The 21126-nt window shown below is 45.9% G+C and overlaps 1 protein-coding gene across 1 annotated transcript in view; it reads left to right on the forward strand.

Moving 5' to 3' along the window:
• prr12b (proline rich 12b) overlaps window positions 1-19761 on the forward strand; it is a 28667-nt gene extending 8906 nt beyond the window's left edge. Inside the window, exons 2-16 of the mRNA XM_062478794.1 lie at window positions 2909-3066; window positions 3500-3661; window positions 3917-8403; window positions 8742-8945; window positions 11224-11298; window positions 12054-12837; window positions 12935-13500; window positions 14551-14667; window positions 15076-15209; window positions 15475-16706; window positions 16798-16917; window positions 17670-17767; window positions 17936-18067; window positions 18248-18343; window positions 18603-19761. Coding sequence (XP_062334778.1) covers window positions 2909-3066; window positions 3500-3661; window positions 3917-8403; window positions 8742-8945; window positions 11224-11298; window positions 12054-12837; window positions 12935-13500; window positions 14551-14667; window positions 15076-15209; window positions 15475-16706; window positions 16798-16917; window positions 17670-17767; window positions 17936-18067; window positions 18248-18343; window positions 18603-18737 — 8500 coding nt within the window. The 3' untranslated portion in view covers window positions 18738-19761. The remainder of the gene's footprint in view (window positions 1-2908; window positions 3067-3499; window positions 3662-3916; window positions 8404-8741; window positions 8946-11223; window positions 11299-12053; window positions 12838-12934; window positions 13501-14550; window positions 14668-15075; window positions 15210-15474; window positions 16707-16797; window positions 16918-17669; window positions 17768-17935; window positions 18068-18247; window positions 18344-18602) is intronic.
• Window positions 19762-21126: the final 1365 nt, after the last annotated feature.

Genomic DNA, 21126 nt, shown 5'->3' on the forward strand with positions numbered 1-21126 from the left:
GTTGCACATTGTTACTTTCGACCCCGTCAGTTGGGACGAAAGTAACACATTTTACATTTAGTCATTTACATAACACACTGGTGGGTCAAAAGTAACACAACGATACAAGCTAGATTTTTTGTGTTACTCTTGTTTTTATTAAATATACCTGACTATGACCTTGTTAATATGTAGCTGCAAACATATTTTGTCCTTTATTTTTGCACAACATTTATGAATTACATTTTCATTTTTAATTTCAGTTTCATCAAATTTGACCATAACTTTCTCAATTTTCAACCGATTTTGAAACGGTTTGGTTTGTTATCAACGTCAGAGATGTCGGTATGCCACTGCATACTTATGAATAATTATGTTATTAAAAAATATATATAGAATAATTATGTTATTAAAAAATATATATAGAATAGAAGTATGCAGTGGCATACCGACATCTCTGACGTTGATAACAAACCAAACCGTTTCAAAATCGGTTCAAAATTGAGAAAGTTATGGTCATTTAAAAAGTACATGTAGCATCAACACAATGTTATGGGTGAGCGAGTTGACTGTCGCAAGATGGCCGCCACGTGCGGACGTTCTAGACTCCGCCGTAAGACATCTAGTGTTTATATATATCTATGGACGAAATGACCTGCTAGCAGATTTGAGTCCGTCACTTCCGCCTTAGATTCGCGAGTGCCGCGAGCAGATTTGCGTCCGTCACTTCTGCCAAGTGGTTAACGTAAGTGTTCCATTTGAGACAGCACTAATCAGCGACGGAGTGCACTACAGATGTAAGTGCACCGTATTGCAGTGCACCGTATTGCAGTGCACCGTATTGCAGTGCACCGTATTGCAGTGCACCGTATTGCAGTGCACCGTATTGCAGTGCACCGTATTGCAGTGCACCGTATTGCAGTGCACCGTATTGCAGTGCACCGTATTGCAGTGTACTTCGTAAAGTGTTCGGTAGTAGACAGTTCCCGAACCCCGTGGGGAGGAGGGCCACAACATCATGGCCACCAACAAAACTTGTTCTTGCTCTGGCTTTAGCTTATGGATATTCGGCAGCGTTGCCACAACGGACCGAATGGCTTTGCTCGCATCTTTCTCCGCCGCCACACAAACTAGCGCACGACATCAACGTCATCGTTCTCAGCCACTCCCTCTGTTCGCTGATTGTCCGGTAGAAAATTAACCGGAGACATCTGACTTGCGTACCTCATGGCCAGACCTAGTACAGAAGCAAAATCAAAATTGAGCGGAAGTACGTAGGAGGGCAGAGCCAGGATATACGAACATAGTATAGATAATAATCTGAATGAGTTTTGCAAATATATTGTGCAAAATATTTTTTTCGAAAATTAACAAAATATTGGTGGGGACAATTGTGTCTTTCCCAAACTTTGGTCGTGACTAGGCCCTTTGGACCCTATGCAAACCTACGCCCTTGGCCTCAGTAATTTACTTTTCGCACTCGAAAAGTGCTTTCCGCACCTAACCGCGTCAAACAAAGACGACATCACGTGAAATTTGTCAGTTCCATCAATGGTTGCGTGCTGAAGGTGCTGTCATAACTTGGAATGCAAATGTAGTCAGGGCTCAGAGAAAATCGCTTTGTTACTTTTGTCCCACGTTACTTTCGCCCTGGTTCTCCCCTAGTTTTGTCACTATACCAAAATTTTGACTTCGATACCAATACCAAGTTTAGTATCACAATACTTGATACCGAAACTATAGGCCTGCTTGAAACTGAAACGATACTGATTCGATACTTGATACCTAATAGATCACAAACGGACAGTCCACAAGGGTTGATCACATTTTCGAATTCAAAGTTTATTAGGCCCTAACAGCCAAAACGACAATGATTCTACCAACAGGCCATTTCCACTTATAAGTTACTCCAGCAGCCCAACTTTTTTTGGCCAGGGCCATTAGCCTATGTTAACTATAGGCAATTCTATGTTTGTTAAATTTACGATGTTAGTGTGTCTTTTTAAATTGGCCCTTCTGTCTAACACTATAGAGACTGTTTTAAAAAACACCAAAATGAGACCCCCAAATAACTGTAGCTTAATAGTCGTTTTGGAACTCACATTTTGTAATATGTTTGCTTGTCATGCTGATGAGATAAAGGCACCGCAGACACATCAATGCTTTTCTTTAAATGTTAAACTTAAAAAACTGAAAAGGATAGGATATGAGGATCAATTACATAAAATGTTATAAACATGCGACATGTAGGACAATATAGTAGCTAGCCTACTCTTCATAGCACAGAGTTTCTACGAGGAAATAATATACCGTTAGTGTATAGAGTGTATATAGAGAGGCAATCCATCACAATGGCCTGGGTGACACAGGAACCAGTGCATCGTGTTTGTTGATATTTAATTGGCCACAGCCATAATTTATTGAAATTGGGGGCAGAAAACTGGGCAGGTGACATCCGAGACATGTTAGAATGTATTACAACAGTGTATTATGTATTACCTCGGTTTATTATATAGTAATGGTATAATTAGATTTAATTGTAGAAAAAAGCTTCCAAAGAAATTGACTACATGAATGAAACTAGAGAGGGTACATTTCTGGGGAAATTGTGTATGTTCTATCTCACCTACAAACCTATTGTTTAAACTAATATCAAACTTGTAATCAGAATTCTATGGAGCCCCTGAAGGGACCTGTGAAAAAAAGGACTCTATCTCGTTTGAAAAACAGTATCACTCCAGTACAATATCATAGATATAAGGAAGTTGAATAGGAATTTTCATATTTTGGAAAATAAATATATCTGATGCAACTGCACACCTTGGAGTCAAAATCTGGATATAGCTGACCCCCTTCCATATAGGCGCTTTTGAGCCATTTATCAAATAAATGAAACATTTTCTTATTCTCTCTCCTTAATTTATTTCAGCCTGGTGTATGGGAGCTCCAGGTCCTCCCATCCAGACTCCGAGCTCCTCCATCGCCAGGCTTATGGCACACCCCACCCTCTGCAGGGCTATGCAACCAATCACCACCCAGGAAGTTCTGGACAGGGTGGAGCTTGGGGAGCGGCTGGACGGAGCCTAGGTAAGGTCAACTACCCAAGGGGTTTGTGAAATATATGGGGGTTCCATCCTTTATTATAGCTTGTCAAAGAAGGTATTGATATTGTTGTTTGGTTCCATATGCTTCACTAGAAGTGTACACCAGTGATCTTTTTTCTTATTTTTTTTCTCCATCACTGTTAGATATGGTGATCACATAAATATTTTACAAAATAAGAAATACATGATGATATTTACTACAAAATAGGTGTTTTTCCTGTGGTACTTATTGTCACCTTTGATTCAACGCAAGTCAAATGATGGTTGAAGTACAATAATTTAGTACAGGACTGCTATAACTGTGTCTGTGTGAGTGTCATTTACCTGTCATTTACCTCATTCTTGAATAATCAGTTCCTACTCAGACTGACTGTCCAGGTGGTTATGGTTGACTGTACTGGCACCTTCTCCCTCAGGCCTGTCAGGACTGTTTGATGCAGGGCTACACCACGCCAGTGCTTCTGGCCCCGACCCGTCTGTCATGAACCTGATTTCTGCGCTGGAGTCCCGGACACCACAGCCCCCCCCCTCGGCCTCTTCTCTCCTTTCTCAGTTCCGCACACCCTCCTGGCAAACTGGTGAGTGCGTGTATGTGTCTGTTCATTTGGATGTAGATGGGGGTTTCAATCGATCATTAATTGGTGTTGTTCTATGAAGTTACAGTGCAAAAAAATCTATTGATCTGTTTCATCATAGGAAGGACCAAACATAACACATTACACATCCAGGTCTTAAACAATTGCTAATTGACATTGCACATTAACAAATATCTGTAAACATTTTTGGAATTTCTTGCCACCTACTGTTTGTCATTCACTTTCTGTTTCCCACAGCAATGCACACACCGAACCCAGCTGAACTTTTCATCTCTGGTGCCCTCCCTGGTTCTGGCTCCTTTCCCTCCTCATCAGCGCTGTCTGCCTATCAGCACCCGGCCTCTTTCTCCGGACGCTCCTTCACCCCATCCCTCTCCCTACAGGACACACCCACTTTCAACCCTACAACCAACGGGCTCCTGTCCCCCCATGACCCCTTACTGCACATTAAGACATCCTCCCAGTCCAGCTTAGGCTTTGATAGGCTGCTCTCTTCGCAAAGTGTTGCATACAGAGGGACTCAGGACCCTACAGGGCCCCCACCACAGGCCCCGTCCAACCCCTCCGGTCGTCACCTGCCCCCTCCCCAGTTCAACTTGCTGTCCTCTCAGCTTCAAGACCAGTCATCTCAGCTGTACAATGCCTCTGTCTTTTCCTCTGCGCCGGCCCCGCCACCACAGCCCCCGCAGGAGAGGGCCATTCCGCGTCAGGACAGCGTCATCAAGCACTACCAGCGTTCCTCTCCAGCCCAGTCACAGCTCTCCTCCTCGGCACCCCACCCCCTGCAGCACTACCTCAGCTGCGGGGCAACTGGGTACCAACAGATGGCACATCACAGGCATGGAGGAGTGTCTTGCAGTCCTCTGGGTGACCAGAGTCCGTCCTCAGATGCCAAATCCTCGTCCCGGGCCGAGCAGGTGTACCGTCCCATCATCCAGACACCCTACACCTCCTCGGCCTCCTCCTCAGGATCCAAGGGGGCCAAAAGCTCAAGCTCCAGTAGCGGCTACTCCTCCTCAGGATCTGCGTCCTCTTCTTCCCGGACCCCCCACACCCCCCCCTCAGCATCCTCCACCTCTTCAACCTCTTCAAGCTCATCCTCAAACTCCAACCCCAACCCTGCCTCCAGCTCATCTTCTGCCCCTTCAAGACAACAGGCTCCTTCCCAGTCTGCACCGCCTCCTCCCCCCCCACCACTGCCACCCCCTCCAGTGTCCTCCACCCCTGTCCAACAGCCCCCACCCAAGCCCTGTCTCTCTGTTTATGGCTCCCCTGTTGCTTCCGTCAAGTCCAATCCAGGCGTCCCTGGCCAGACTCCTCCCCAGCAGCAGCAGCAGCCTCAGCCACAGTCCTACTCCCCCAGCCAGCCCCCTCCCTCACACCTCAGCCAGCCCTATGGAGGCTTCAGCTCTCCTCAGGCCCAGGACTTGAGCTCTGGAACGGGAGTCTCTGCGAAGGGTTATGGAGGCTTAGGGCCAGGGGCTCGCTCCTTCTCTGCTGAAGTAGTCTATGGGACAGACTCAGGGTATGGCTCACTGCCGGCCTCCCTCGGAGGAGGTGGCAGTCCCTCCCTGGTTTACGGGAGCCAAGGACACTCCCCAGCGATCCTGGGATCTGGAGGAGCTGGAGGGTCAGCGGGAAGCGGCCCTGCCTCAGGGGTCAGCGGAGGTGCCGCAGGAGGGGGGGTTGCAGGATCGGCAGGTGCGGCTAGCAGTGTAGGGAGTGGGGGTGCAGGCTCCTATCACCTGCCTGACTCCAGCCCCTCCCCATCCAACAACTCTGCTATTATTCGACCTGGACTACACTCCCCCGCCCCGGCCCGCCCTGCCCAGTCTCCTGGGGGACCGGGCGGCAGCAAATTCCTCTCCTCTGTCCTTTCGCCTGCTTTCCTATCTTCGCCACAAGGATACCCCGATACTCGGGCTCCGCAGCAGCAAAGCTACCACCCCACGCCCCCCAAGCCTAAACCAGATTCTGACATGCTGGCAATGGAGCGCTCCCAAGACGAGGATGAAGATGATGACGATGATTTTCTGATTCAGCACTTGTTACACGCCCAGAGTTCTCCCCATCCCTCCCAGCACCACACGCAGCAGCCCACACAGCAGCAACCTCCTCAGGCCATGTCTCAGCCCAGAGACTCCGGCAAAGGGCTGGCCTACGACATGAACAAGGCCTCTGAAGAGCGCTATCACCTTCAGAGTGTCATCCGCACCAATAGTGCAACCAACAGCACGGTACCTGTAACTGCAGGTGTGGGTGGCAGTGGTGGCGGGCTGGAGAGCCACCTGGAGTCAATGAAGAAGCAGCAGCAATCAAAGAACGAGCGGGTGCTGTCTAGTGTAGGTTCGGGTCGCGTGGGCGGTGACTCCCTCCAGCACCCCCACACACACCAACATGACTCGCTGGGTTCAGTGGTACACTATGGACGGGGTGACCCCTACTCGCACCCACACATGCAACACCCCCATCACACTGTGCACCAACAGCATGCCCAGCATGGCCAGCACTCCCAACATACTCACCAACATGCCCACGCCCATGGTCACCCCCACATGGAGCTTAAGAAGCCCCCTGATCCATCAGAATTACCATACCTGCGCAAGACTCCCGATGGCCAGCAGCAGCCACGGCAGTCCCAGTCCTCCCTCTCAATGATGGATGCCTCCCCTGACCAACCCCAGCAGCCGCCTTCCGCACACATGCTCCAGTCTGTCCTGTCCCATACCACCCGCAACAAGATGGATGCCCAGCAAGCTCCTCCTCAGCAGCAGCAGCAGCACCCAATGAGTCAGCAAGCTCTGCTGGGATCATCTGGAGGGACAGGGCCAGGCGGGGTTGACACCCACCCTCAGTCCCAGTCCTCTCAGCTGCAGCTCCAACTCCAGTCTCAGGCTTTGGAGGCCCACTATGGCCGGGGAGCCCAGCCTAGAGATCAAGCCAGCCAGAACTCAGTCTCCCCATTGGACATGCTGGAGCGCTCCCTATCACGGGCCAACAGTAGAGACAGTGGAGGTGCTTCGGAAAGAGGTGTCGGGGTTGGGGAAGGGGGTGGCAGCAATAGACATAGACAGCAGCAGCATAGGCTGCCAGCCCATCACCATCCCCAACAAACGGCGTCAGAGCTTCATGACTTCCTCTCTGAGCCCGACTTGGGCCTTTCTGCGCCTTCTCACCTGCACCACCTCAACCCGCACCATGCCCATCCCCATGTCCACAACCAACAGCAAGCCCACCCTCACCACCAGCTCCCACATCCCCATGCCCACCCACACGCCCACCAGTTAACGCCCAATGTGGGGTCCCAACAGCAGCAGCAGCCTCAACAAAGGGACCAAGAGGCTCAGCTCTCACAATCCCAGTTGGAGCAGCTCAAAGATCACCAGTTTGACACAGTGAGCCCAGTGGGGAAAGGAGGCCAGAACCAAGCTCAACAGCAGCAGCAGAGGTTTGTGCCTCTAACCTCCATCTGTTTCCCTGATTCCCTCCTCCAGGACGAAGACCGATCCTTCTTCCCAGGCATGGAAGATATGTTCTGCTCCGATGAATACAAGTCTAGCTGTGCGGGTGGGGTTGGGGCAGGCCACGGGGTGCAAGAGGGCATCCCTCAAGTCCGTGGGCAGGGGCAAGAGGGCCTGGAAGCAATCAAGGCAGGTGGTGGAGGAGGTGGTTATGACATGATGGGTCACCATAGCGACCAAGGGTATGGTCAGTACTGCCACGGTCTTTCAGAAGCTGGAAATGGGACCATGCACCTGGACTTGGACACTCTAAAGACCCACGAGCTACCCTCCACTGTAAACACTGAACAGCTTGGATTGATCCAGTCTCAAACCCCTGGCCTTGGTATGGGCGGTCCAACTGGAGTTCCTGCGGATGGCTCTGTCAACAAGATGATAGTAGGCCAGGGTGGAGGGGCAGGGGGGCTAACTTCTCCAATCTTCTGCTCATCACGGCCCAAAAAACTGCTAAAGACCAGCTCTTTCCACCTTCTGAAGCAGCGGCGTGAACCGCAGCCCCAGGCCAAAAAGAACTACGCTCAGGAGTACGAGTTTGAGGATGATGAGGACAAGGCCAATGTGCCGGCCGACATTCGCCTCAACAGTCGCCGCCTCCCTGATCTGCTTCCTGACCTGGTGTCTAGCTGCAGGAAGGGTGCTGCATCTGGCGTAGGTGGCCTCAGCCCATTGATGGGTGACATGGACTTCTGCCACAACACAGGATACGCCTCTTTAGGCCCCCCTCCGCAGCTTCTTCCTCATGACGGCCCCAAGAAAAGAGGCCGGAAGCCAACCAAACCCAAACGCGAAGGTCCACCACGGCCACGGGGGCGACCTCGCATCCGCCCTCTCCCAGAGCCCTCTTACTGCAGGGGGCTGATGGGAGCAGTGGGTGGTGAAAGTCGTAGGGGGCGAGGGCGGGGCAGGGGTCGTGGCAGGAGAGATGAAGGGATGATGGAGATGCACCGAGACATGAACAAAGTACCAAACCTTCAGTACCAACAACAACAACATCAACAACAACAACAACATCATCATCAACATCAGCAGTTCCACCAACAGCAACACCTTCAACACCACCCACACCACCACCAACAACAGCATCACCAGCATCAGCAGCAACAGCAACACTCACACCTCCAACAGCAACATCTGCACCATCAACAACAACAGCAACAACAACAACCACAGCCCCTGCATCAAGAGCCCATTAGGCCTATAAAGGTAATTTATTTCCTGAACCTGAATCAATTAGGAAAATACATGCATTACTTTATTTGTGTGTGTCCCTGTGGTTTTGCCTGCTATGTTTTTCACAATACAAATCAAAAAATTAAGTAGCTGTCAAGCGAGCTTACTGCATAATATTTGGGTAGCTAATGACTCCAACAATGCAAAGCATGAAATAAGATGGGTAAAGAGTGGAGACAGGAGCTTCATTAATTGACAATTGAGCACCATTGAGTCATGTTTACCCATCAAAACGCTGCTTTGCTAGTCATATCCGCCTTTACCTATCCTTACCCCTATCCCCCATAATCGTTTTCTTACCTCTCTTTCAGATAAAGCTTCCTATCCCCTCGATACCTCCTTCAGATTCCTTGTTGAGGACAGACTCCCTGTCCAGCACTGATCCGGTTTTGTCTGATGGTTCGGTGGGCTCCGCTCCGTCCCTTGGATTGAGTCCTGGACCAACAGCTGGGATTGACATGAACAAAAGTGACATGAATAGGTCCCAGGAGAAGATCAAGCAGAAAGCCCAAGAGGTGAGATGCAACCGGGTGTAATGTGGGATGTTATCAGACTACAGTAGGATTATTATTATTTTATTTTTTTATATATGCCTAGTTGATACTATCTGTGTCTGCAAGACATATTATTTCTTCAGTCACAACGATTAGAAGGCTTCACCGGTATAATCTGACATTGATAATATAAATATGGTTTGGTTTTTTTTACTCTCATTTTATTATTGTTCTCTGTATGTCCACGCGCAACTCACATTGTTGTTTGACGAAACATTGACTTCAGAGTCTATCTGACTAGCAGGAAAAGTATTTGTGTATACTTCTCACAGTTGCTTACAGTTTCTGCTGTGGGGATGTGTGGGAATCTTAGATTAGTCTCTGCTTACAAATATAATGTTATTTGTTTGTCTGGCAAATATGGTTATTTACTGACTTTTGAATAATATATTGTCAAAGTCAATTTAATGTTAATTTCACTGCTGATTCTATAGAAATGGCACTAAGGGTGTCCAAGAAAGGGGAGGGTTATCACAATGTTGTGTGTCATCTTCCTTGTCATCTGTCATCGTGTCATCTTCCATGTCACACTTAAGCAATAAGCCCCAAGAGGCCGTGTTTTTGCGCTGATTTTAGAACAGGTAAGGGGGTTTTAGGCAAACACGGACTTGCGGGGCTTATTGCTTTTCTAAAACTGTTACTACAAATATTTGATATGGTTTCATAAATAAAGACAATTAAATTTAAGAAACAAAATAGTTTAATAATAAACCATCCTTCTTCCGCCACTACAAAGTATAGTTCCTACATAAATCGTTGCCACGCAACAGCCAGATGGAACACTTGCGCTACCGACAAAAAAGGGTGCTTATTTATTCACATTAATTTGTATATCGCCATTAATAGTGCAATTTTTGAAATAGTTTTCAAACGGGCTCCTCTTTGCTGGTGCAGCGACAGGGGTATCTTAATGTTGACGCTTCAGTGTCCCAGATGTTGTTGCAAGGATGTTGCTCCACTCCTTCCTCTCACTGTAATTTGGACGCCAGTACGATTTCAGTGACGACTCGCACCTATGTCCCATCACTGCCATAATCTCTCTCCCCTCTAGGCCAGCGTCAGGGAGTTTTTGTACGGTGGTGCTTCGCAAGCAGTGATTTGTGTATATCGCGGCTTCGCTGCTTTACATATCCTAAGAATGCTTTACGACTAGGTTGCTTGCTACCTTGTAACGTCTTTTTTTATTTGAAATATTCGATGCACAGTAATATGGAATGTTATAATAGACTGTTATGAGGACAACTTGAAAGGTAATGCTGGATTTTACAACGGCATGGAACGCGATATAGCCAATCACAATCAAGGATTGGAACAATCCGTTTTAGAATATCCTATACCTACACTTTGGAGGGAGTTCTAGGGTTATTTCGGAGGAAACACCTTTCCTAAAAAAATAATCTTACAATTTATTGCCTAAAAGATACATTTGTTGTTTAATATGTAGTAGACTAAGTATAATATAATTTACAATCACAAAATATAACTATTATTATTATTATTATAATTATTAACAATTATTTTTAATTTCACTGGAAATTGGAAGACATCAGTGAAATCTTGATGGTTGCTCCTTGACATGTCCTTATTGCTTTGTCTATCATGGAGGTATTGAGTGGTGCTCGAGACAGTCTTTTGTCTGAGGTAGATGTTCTGATTTCCATCTGTTTATGTCTCCTAGTTGGTTGCAGTAAAAGTAAGATGGCGGTAGGTAGTTGCCTCAGCAACAGCGAGAATGTGAATGCAGGAAAGTGCCCAGTGAAATGAGGTGTGGACTGTGAGTGCAATTTGCACAGGCTGAGGGGGCAAAGAGGAGAAGGGAAAAATGTCCCCTCCTCTTTTATATCTCCACACTCACCTCATTGTCTTTCTATTATCTGATTGAATATGCTTATTGTAACAGGTGAGTTTAAATATCAAACCACTGCCTTTAATCAAGCCACTACCCAAGCACTAAATACTAAACCAGTGTTTCTACATCAGTCCTAAACATTTTTTATGCTGCAGGGGCTTTAATTTGGCCTTTTGTAGCATGCAGGCCACATGAATATTGTTCCAATATAGGTACATAAAAGTATGGTCTTGTGTCATGTGAACAGGGTAACCCCCTTTTACCCTTTTCAGTTATAATTGAATTGAACTGGGCATATCTTGAAATGGACAATGCTTGTATAGTTTGTTGTCTCCACCATGCAATCAGCATAGCTAGCAAAAAAAAATAAAAATTTATGTTTCAACACAGATGACATGGGACAGAGACATTGAGGACCAGATCACCCCAGAAGCCTGGGCCGCTATGCAGAAACTGTCCAGTTCAGTAAGTTTCCAGAATCCTACAACTCATCACAACCCGGCTCATAGTACCATTTATAATTCATAAGTCATATATTTGCAAGTCATAACTCAGAGGTGCCTTCAGTTGTGCAGCAAAAACCCATAGACTCTACCTTAATCTTTTGCCCAATCTTTAGAGATGGGCAAAAAGCTTCTGAAACTATATATCTCTGAATAACAATTTGCACTGGCAGTCACTAAAGACACATGTAGGGAGTTGGTGATATTTGTTCCTAAACAAAAAAATATTAAGATCATGTACTGCACAGAAGATAAAACCTGTTAATATTTTGTTTTAAGGAGGGTGGGAGGAGGGTTTGTGTGTGCATGTTAGATGCCAATAGAGGGCAAAATTAAGACTTGAGCAGTGATTGACGGCCAGACCTTTCTGACTGACAAAAGAAGAGAAAGGGGGAGAGGAAAGAGAAGGCTGTTGCCAGGGTATCTGTTGCCACGGTTACTCAATTATAGTTTGGTGCTCTTGGACTCCCCCTGCTGTTGGTTATAGTAAACTTCCTCAATTTAGGTCAACAGAAATGTTGCAACCCCCACAATGATAATTGTATGAAGATTGAAAAATCTGTTAGTTGATACTATGGCTATAATATTATTAGATTATGTTAAGTATTAAATTATTTGAGTACAAGCGAATGTTTATCCTTTTTCTGATTTTATTTTCAATATTCTACTATCTACTCTTCTGCTTTCTTCTCCTCTCCTCTTGCCATAATGCTCCAGGCGGATGACAAGACAGAGTTTAAGCCTGGCTTCATGGCCTCCTTCTTGGACTTTCTCAAGACAGGAAAGAAGCAGCCTGGAGGACCAGGGTCAGGCCTGCAGGGCCTGAGCCCAGTGGGAGAGGCTCAGTCCACCGACACCATCTCTTTGAAGGGTGGCATCCGCCCGCTATCCCCGCCTCCTCCACCACCTCTGGCTCCACCACCAGCCTTTGGGGAAGGGGAAGGAGAGGGGGGATTAGCCCTTGGCAACTGCCCCAGCCCCTGCAAGCGTCTGGATGAGGAACTGAAGAGGAACCTGGAGACACTGCCCTCTTTTTCTTCCGATGAGGAGGACTCTGTCAGCAAAAACCAGGACCTCCAGAAGAGCATCTCTTCGGCCATCTCTGCCCTTTACGACACGCCCCACTCTTTGGTCGCTGCCATTGCTGTGGCTCCGCCCCTGCGCACACCTTCCCCGTCCAGTCCACAAGTCCGGCCTGTGAGCCCATCCATGCCAGTCACCCCTACTGCACAGGCACAGACTTATGTGGGCCATATGGAGGTTGAGGGAAACGAACGTACACACACGCAGCTTCTCACCCACAACGACACACAGCCTCATATAGAGTCCCCAGAGCAGAATCAGCCTAAGGCCATGGATAGAGAAGAGAGGGAAGAGGAGGAGGAAGAGATGGAGGATGAGCAGAGGGAAGAGGAGAGTGTAGAAAGGAGACTCGTAGAGGAGGAAGACGAAGAAGAGAGAGACCATGACTTTGCAATGCTAGATGCTCCTAAAGTGGAAGGTGATCTACATTTTTGTGTGTGTCCATCTTTTTGGTCTTTCTCTCTAGCCTTTTTTCTTAATATTCTAATATTTGATTTCCTCTCCTCTATCCACAGACTCCCCATCTGGGCCTCCCCTTGGCCCAGTGCCAACCTCCCCTCCATCCCTGTCCCTCTCCCCACCCACCTCATCCTCTCCCTCCCCTCCCCCGCCACTGTCCCTCCCCTCACCTCTTCCCCCACAGCACCATGAGGAAGAGGAGCAGGAACTCCAGGGAGCATTGCATCCTCTACAGCTCCACCCTGACCGTGCTACCTCCTCCCCAACCACCTTCAACCCCCCACCAATTCTCCCCTCGCCGTCCTCTCCACCTCTGCCTGCCCTCCCCCCTTCCTCCTCCACCACACCACCTCCATCCTCCTCCCCTCCTGACCAGGACCCAGACATGGACCCAGAGACTGCCCAGCCCTCCTCCTCCTCCCCTTCTTCTTGCCCACCATCGCCCCCCACCCCGGAGGACGCAACTACCCCCCAGATCACCTCGCTTCATCTTGCTAAGAAGCAGGCGAACGCTGCCATTGCTGGTGAGAGCGAGGAGGAGGACAGCGAGAGTGGTGGGGAGGGCATCTTTCGGGAGAGGGATGAATTTGTGGTCCGGACTGAAGATATCGGCACACTCAAGGTGAGCAGCAGACTGCCTGGCTTATTGAGTGTAGCATGGTGCTTCTGGCTATATTGTTGTGGGTTTCATTTCAAGATTGTTATAGGTGATTCGTTCATATCTACACATTCACAGTTACCTTGAATTATTACCTTATATATAATAAATGTTTTTTGGAGTCACAGTTGTGGCGAAATATGAGGTGCACAACACAGTGGTTGAACACAAAAGCCTCAGAGAGGCAGATTTATTGGGAGAGCTCAGAGAGGGTAGCTAGCGATCAGACGTTGCGCTGCAGGAAACGGGCTGTTAACTGTCTGTGGTGCCTGGGCAGTTGGGTTTCTCTTCTGTACAATCTACGTGTTAGAATACAATTTCTAGTTTGTCCTCTTACCAGTTCTCTTCATGCACCTCTGGCACACGTTATAGGATGGCTGATCAGGGGTCATTGGGGTCATCTGTGCCTCATCCGCCTCTGGCCGATGTATCCTTGCGCTCCTGGGTCCTTGTACTTTCCGTTATAAATGAGTGATTGTGTGCTGGGGCAGCACAGAGACCACCCACGTCATTGTCTCTCGCCCCCAAAATGATGCGCTACTCCAAGGAGGACGCAGAAGACCTGACCAGAGGGCATGCATCAGGGAGAGGCTGTCTGCATTGCCATGGTAGTCTTGGAGAGACAGGAACCATCGGGTTACTCTGGCGTTTGTGTCCTTTGCCATGGCCTTCTACTCCAGGAGGGCATGGTCGGTGATTAGTAGGAAATTATGTCCAAAGAGGTAGTAACGCAACTCATCGACCACCCACTTGATGGCCAGGGCCTCTCTTTCGAAGGCCGTATATCGGCATTCCGTATGGGGTCCATTTCCTGTTGATGAAGATGACTGGGTGTTCTTCCTGTGACAGGACTGCCGTGTTAAGTGAGTGGTTGTGCAATGGGGCTGCACAAAGACCACCCACGCCACACAGGGTTTGGTGAATTAGCTGTTACAGCAAATGAATCGTGTTTTAGCTGCTGTTCTGTTTAACTGTCACACACACATACTGACAAACTACTTTGTGTGTGTCCAGATGGCCTTACAGACAGGCCGGGAACCCCCCCCCATCTGGAGGGTCCAAAAGGCCCTGCTACAGAAGTTCAGCCCAGAGATCAAAGATGGACAGAGACAGTTTTGTGCCACCAGCAATGTGAGTCCACATTCTCTTTAACCCCCCAACGACCCATCGTTGTGCTGCGACAACTTTACCCAATACAAAAACAAATAAAAAGCATTTTATTTTAACCTTCGGGCTGTGGGGGGTGTGATACAGCCCGATGGTTAAAAGAACATGCTTCACTTTATTTTTGTATGAGGTAAAGTTGTCGAAACACGTGGGGGAGTCACAATGACTGAAGGGTCACAATGATCCGAAGATAACACAAGGGTTAAGACCACACTCTTGTTGCTTCCCTTTAAGGCTGGTAATAGATCTTGTATAAAAAACATTGTATTGGAAAAATACAATTCTGATGCTTTTTATTATTCATTTGAAAGTGACTTTTTTGTGTTTGTGTTTAGGTGTTAAGTGGCTTTTTTTTTTTCTTTTCCCATCTAGTATCTGGGTTACTTTGGTGATGCAAAAATGCGGTACCAGCGCTTGTATGTGAAGTTCTTAGAGAATGTAAATAAAAAGGATTATGTTCGAGTCTGCTCAAGAAAGCCCTGGCACAGACCTGGTCTCACTTTGAGGTATGTCAGTCTCAATGGCCATACCCGTACAACCTAATAAGACCCGTAACAGTTATACATTGTATGTTTATATATTATGAATACACTTAAAAACATTGTGAAAGTTCTATGGATATTGAGTAGCTTTTTTACTATTTGAAATATAAATGACTAATTGTATTTAATTTACGTAGCCAAATCATAACAATTGGATGTCAGGCCCTGATATAATGAACCTTTCAAGAGTTAGCTCTAAACTGTGAGTCTTCTGATTGTCTCTTGACAGGCGCCAGTCCCTCCCTAAGCCAACAACTCCTGCTCTCAGTCAGACTCCTCCCAGAGTGGAGAGAGATGACAGAGAGAAGGACAGACAGCGGGAGAGAGAGCAGAAGGAACAGAGAGAAAGAGACCGGGAGCAGAAGGAGAAAGAGAAGGAACAGAAAGAGAAGGAGCGGGAGCAGAAAGAGAGGGAGCTGAAGGAATTGAGAGAAAGAGAGAGGGAGCAGAAAGAGAGGGAGGTGAAGGAGAAAGAGAAAAGGGACAAGGAAAAGGAAAAGGAGAAAGAAAGGGAGCAGAAGGAGCAGAGAGAAAAAGAGAGGGAACATAAAGAGCAGAATGAGAGGGAGCTGAAGGAGAGAGCGAGGGAACAGAAAGAGAGGCAACTGAAGGAGAGAGAAAGGGAGCAAAAAGAGAGGCTGCTGAAGGAGAGAGAAAGGGAGCAAAAAGAGAGGCTGCTGAAGGAGAGAGAAAGGGAGCAAAAAGAGAAAGAGCTCAAAGAAAAAGAAAGAAGGGAAAAGGAGAAAGAGAAGGAAAGGGAGCAGAAGGAGAAAGAGAGAAGGGAAAAGGAATTGAGGGAGAGGAGGGAACGGGAGAGAGAGAGGGAGTTGAGGGAAAGAGAAAAGAAGGAAAATGAGAAAGAGAGGGAGATGAAGGAGAAAGAGAGGGAGCAGAAAGAGAGGGAGATGAAGGAGAAAGAGAGGGAGCAGAAAGAGAGGGAGATGAAGGAAAAAGAGCAAAGGGAAAAAGAGCAGGAGAGAGAGTTGAAAGACAGAGAGAAGAGGGAAAGAGAGAAAGAGAGGGAGCTAAGGGAGAGAGAACGGAGGGAAAAAGAGAAGGAGAAAGAGCTGAAGGAGAGAGAAAGACGGGAAAGAGATAAAGAGAGGGAACAGAAGGAGAAAGAGAGAGAACTAAAGGAAAGAGAGCGCCGGGAAAGGGAGAAAGAGAAGGAGAGAGAAAAGGACAAACAACGAGATAGAGAGCGAGAAAAAGAACAGAGGGAAAGGGAGGAGAAAGAGAAGAAACATCAGGTGGAGAAGGTAGAGAGGAGATGTAGTGGACTGGAGCTAGGGAGAGAGCAGGAGAAAAGAGGGGGAGAGAAGAAGGTGGATCGTCCATCTAGGGCAAGGCCTATGAAAGTAAAAGCTGAACCACCGCCCAAGAAGAGGAAGAAGTGGTTGAAGGATATACCCTCCTCCTCGGAGTCCGACTCCTCCCCTGACCAACCCAGTGAGGATGAAGGTGAGGAACCCAGATATTGTAATGTATGTTTAATGCATTTAATGGTAAAATATCAACATCATGGTGATAAAACACTCTCTCTGTCCTGCAGCCTCAGTGAGAGGTGGCATGAACAGCCGGGCCATGAGGGAGATGTTCAGGAGCTATGTGGAGATGCTAGTCAGCACCGCCCTGGACCCTGACATGATCCAGGCCCTGGAGGACACACACGGTCAGAGGAAGGAGGGAGAGGGCAGAGGGGAGGGAGAGAAGGGCAACATGGATACAGCGAACCATGAGAGTTTGTGATAAAGAGAGTGAAAGTGCTATAGTGTGAGAGATACTTGTGGACTAGGGTTAAAGGGTCTTAATAAATGAATTAATAAAATATAAATGGGCAGTTTTCTGTTAGGCAAAGTGATGTATGTGTGCATGGCAACTTTTGTAAACGTTTGAAATGGATTGGAAGCTTTCAGAGAATGTTTTAGTGCAGTTAGAAATGTAGCAATGCTTTGTAAACACAAACTATACCTACACCTTTTTATGATGGTGTATTTGAGATAAGATGTTGTCCCAGCTAACAAAATTACATTCCAGAACGTGACCACAATGTTATTTTAGTCTCCACAAAGTCATGGTTACGTACCTGTGGTGTCAATTGACGAGAGTTACGTCCCAAGTGTATTCAGGACATAGAAATGTGGGGGCCTCTGAATATCCTAATGATGTTATTTAGTAACATTATAAAAGTTGCCTGAACATACACACGATTAGATCCCCTATTGGCACTGTAAGTAACGTTATGAGGATTATATAAGCACTATATGCGCTATTTGCACATAGGCCACATAATTGAAAAGGGGAACTTGTGGTTGAATGACAAAGAGAGAGAAAATATGAACTGAGGGTGATGTTAGAGTTGATGTCAGTCCTGGGAATACAAGGAAGTGACGCAGACTTGTCCTCTTGTCTCCCCTTCCTTAGATGAACTGTACCTCCCGCCCATGAGGAAAATTGACAGCCTCCTCAACGAACAGAAGAGGAGACTGTTGAGGAGAGTCAACATGAGTGCTCAGCACCAGGTATGTTAGTACGCCCCTTAATTTTTCTACAGACTTGTTCTAATCTGTTTTAATTATATTTGATTATTTTTATACTCTGCTCCTTCTACTACTTTCCTCCAACAGTCTTTCCCTTCCATGTTCTGAAATCTTCAACAACAAACCACTATCTTTTTAATTTCCCTGCAGGAGGTTCTCCACATGTTTCCGAAAATGACGGCTGATACCTTGGACTCTGGAGCAGTTAAACTGCACCTTGGGGGTGAGGGCTACAATCGCAAAACTCTAAACCGGGTCAAGAGAAGCATGCCCAAGCAACAGGTATGAAGCAAATCTGTGTGTTGTCCCACCAAATAGCTAGTTCGACAGTGTTCACGTCCTTTTAGACATTTTCCCACTTCTGATGCTAGGGTGGAAAATGCAAAGAAATTAAAGAGTTTATCAAACTACAATGTGTGTTGTAACTGTATCCACCCTTCCCTCTCTTTCTCTCAAAATCAGGATCTAAAGCTTTCTACTGAGACGTGTCGAATCTACAGCCTTTACCATTCCCTCCACCACTACAAATACCACACCTTCCTGCACTGCAAGAAGGAGGTAAGACTAGTGTGGATGAGCCCGAAAGTGTTGCAAGAAGCATGTCTGTAACTGGCTAACTGATAAAGAAATTCACATTGTGGTCTTAACACACATTTAATAATAAAATGTGATATTATGAAAAGCCAAAAATAAAGTAAAAAGCAAAGGAAAGTGCAGTCAGATATGATACACTGTAATAATAATAATAATAAACCTCTGGTGTGGTACCATAATACCTATGTATACTAAGCCCCAATTCTCTTCTGTGATCTGACAGACGGACAGTATTGAGCAGGCAACCGAGGACCCTGGCCAGGAGGAGGTAGTTCAGCAATGTATGGCCAACCAGGGCTGGCTGGAGACCCTTTTCAACTCCTTCATAGAGCTGCTCACTCTGAGCACCAACACCTGAACAGGAGGTCACTAGCCAGGAATGAAATGAAGACATAATAAACCGTATTGGGAGACAAAAAGAGGTTGAAAGCGGAGAAAACTGAACTGTACCAAGACAAGACAGAAAAAACGGACGTCCTAAACCCACTCAGTCCTTGCCCAGCGAGGAAACAGCCGGTGTTCTTTGTCTTTTCTTTTTTAAGAAGGATGGATTTTAACTTAAATTTGTGCTACAAACTCTTTTTAACACTTAGTTTATTCCCTTATAAAGTATCTCTTGGCTCAATGAGAGAAGACGAGCAGAGGAGGCAATGTGAAAATTGTGAATGTGTGAAGGGCTCTGTCCTGACCTGTGGAGGGCAGCAGGAGCACTATGGTGAATCGGCTAGCACTACAGGAGAGACTACTCTTTTGACCTACATTCAAACATGCATACATGCACACATACACACAATATATAAATATGTATTAATAATTATGATTTGTATTATTTATACAAGGACATTTTTAACATTATTGTCCCCAGATGGGATTGCAGTTATTGATTTAAATGATAATATTTGATTTGGGTATACATGAAATGGCCCAACCACAATCCTTGGCTATAACCCCCTTTGACAGCTGAAGGGGGAACAGTTATGAAAAGCAGAGTTGAGTGGTACGAAACAAACAAGTGTTTGATGTTCCTTATTTACCGTCTGCTTACATTTGGAAAGTGTATTTAAAGTTAAGCAAACTTCTTTCTGTTGGTTCTTCAAAAGACAATAAGAAAGGATTTTATGCCAGAATAAAAATAAAGTAACTGTGCACTTTCTGAAAGCAAGTGTGTCAGTGTTGGAATTACGATTATAAAGCGTGTTTACTGTATGTCTTTTTTATCTGTTGTTAATTATGATAATTATAATTTGTTGAAACTCTTACAGAGCATTTTTGTTTGTAAATATTGTACAGCTTCTTCAGTCAAATTCCCATTCCCTCTTCTGTACATGAAACTTCCTGTATTTGACAACAGCTAATAAAACTGCTAAAAAGTATGAAAATGACGTGAATAACTGGTACCATGCAAGTTATTTAGCTTTCCCTACACCTTTAAAGAACAAACTGGAATTTAAATGTATTTCCTGAATAGAAGAGTTTGTATTATAAGCTATTCTGAGACATTCAAATTGGATGATGATAAAATTAATAAGAGCCAATTCAAAACCGTTATAAATAGTATGAGTTAATTTAGCTGTAACTTCAATAGTCTGCAAGAGGTGTTGAAATTAAAGGCCCCAGAAGAAAACAAAATAGGAAAGACATTGAAGAAGTCAACGCTAATCCAATAGATACAGGAATATTGAGAGAAAATAATAAAACAAATGAGACCTGTCTTCTGCCAAACATATCTGCAGTTTTGCATACAATGGTATTTTGAGTCAAATTTTGACATAGATGTTGACAAAACACTTAAACAGTCATTGGGCCTCATTCACCAAATGTTCTTAAGAACAAATGTGTTCTTTAACCCCACTTACGCAGTTTTCACGAAGATTCTGGCATTCACCAATGTTTACTTATTTGGGATTTGTTCTTAGGTAAGAACAGAATTTACGCACACACAAGAGCACTCTTACACACAATTGAGAGCTGACGTGTTTGTGCAAAATAAGTAGTTATACCGTTTTCGTCCGTTCTAATTTAAAATTGAATATTTCTCTCCTTTATAATTTTGCAACTAATAATTTTCATTATTTTACACAATTATATGTTTGTTTGTTTTAAAGATCCCATGACATGCTGTTTTTGGATGCTTTTATATAGGCCTTAGTGGTCCCCTAATACTGTATCTGAAGTCTCTTTCCCGAAATTCAGCCTTGGTGCAGAATTACAGCCACTACGAGCAGTCCCACAATGAGCTTTTCTCAGGACGTGCCGTTTTTGTGTATGTAGCTTTAAATGCTATGAGGAATAAAGAGGCGGGGCTAACTGCCATGCTTCAGTCGTTTGCAAGCGATGTCTCGAGGAAAAACCAATATCGTGCTCGCACGGTCGTATCTCATTTTCTCATTGGTGGGCCAAATTCTCTGTGCGGGCAAAGCAGAGAAAGGGGAGGTAACCTTCCTCCTTATGACGACATAAGGAGAGGATTTTCAAAACCGAGCGTTTCAGCTTTCATTTTCTCAAAGGCGGTGAAGAATACCCAGGGCTTGGTTTACATATATCGAAACTTCTAGCCACTGGGGGACCAAAGGCAGGCTAGGGGAACTCATATTAATGTTAAATAACCTCCGAAAGTGAACATGTCATGTTAATAAATACACACTACACTTACACTTCTATATATTTGTAAAGCACTTGTGTATGAATTGTGCTAGGCCTTAAATAAACTAGCCTTGCTTTGCCTTCAATTCACATCAATTATGTTA

This window comes from Osmerus eperlanus, chromosome 2, assembly GCF_963692335.1.
Source record: "Osmerus eperlanus chromosome 2, fOsmEpe2.1, whole genome shotgun sequence".
Classification (NCBI taxonomy): Eukaryota; Metazoa; Chordata; class Actinopteri; order Osmeriformes; family Osmeridae; genus Osmerus; species Osmerus eperlanus.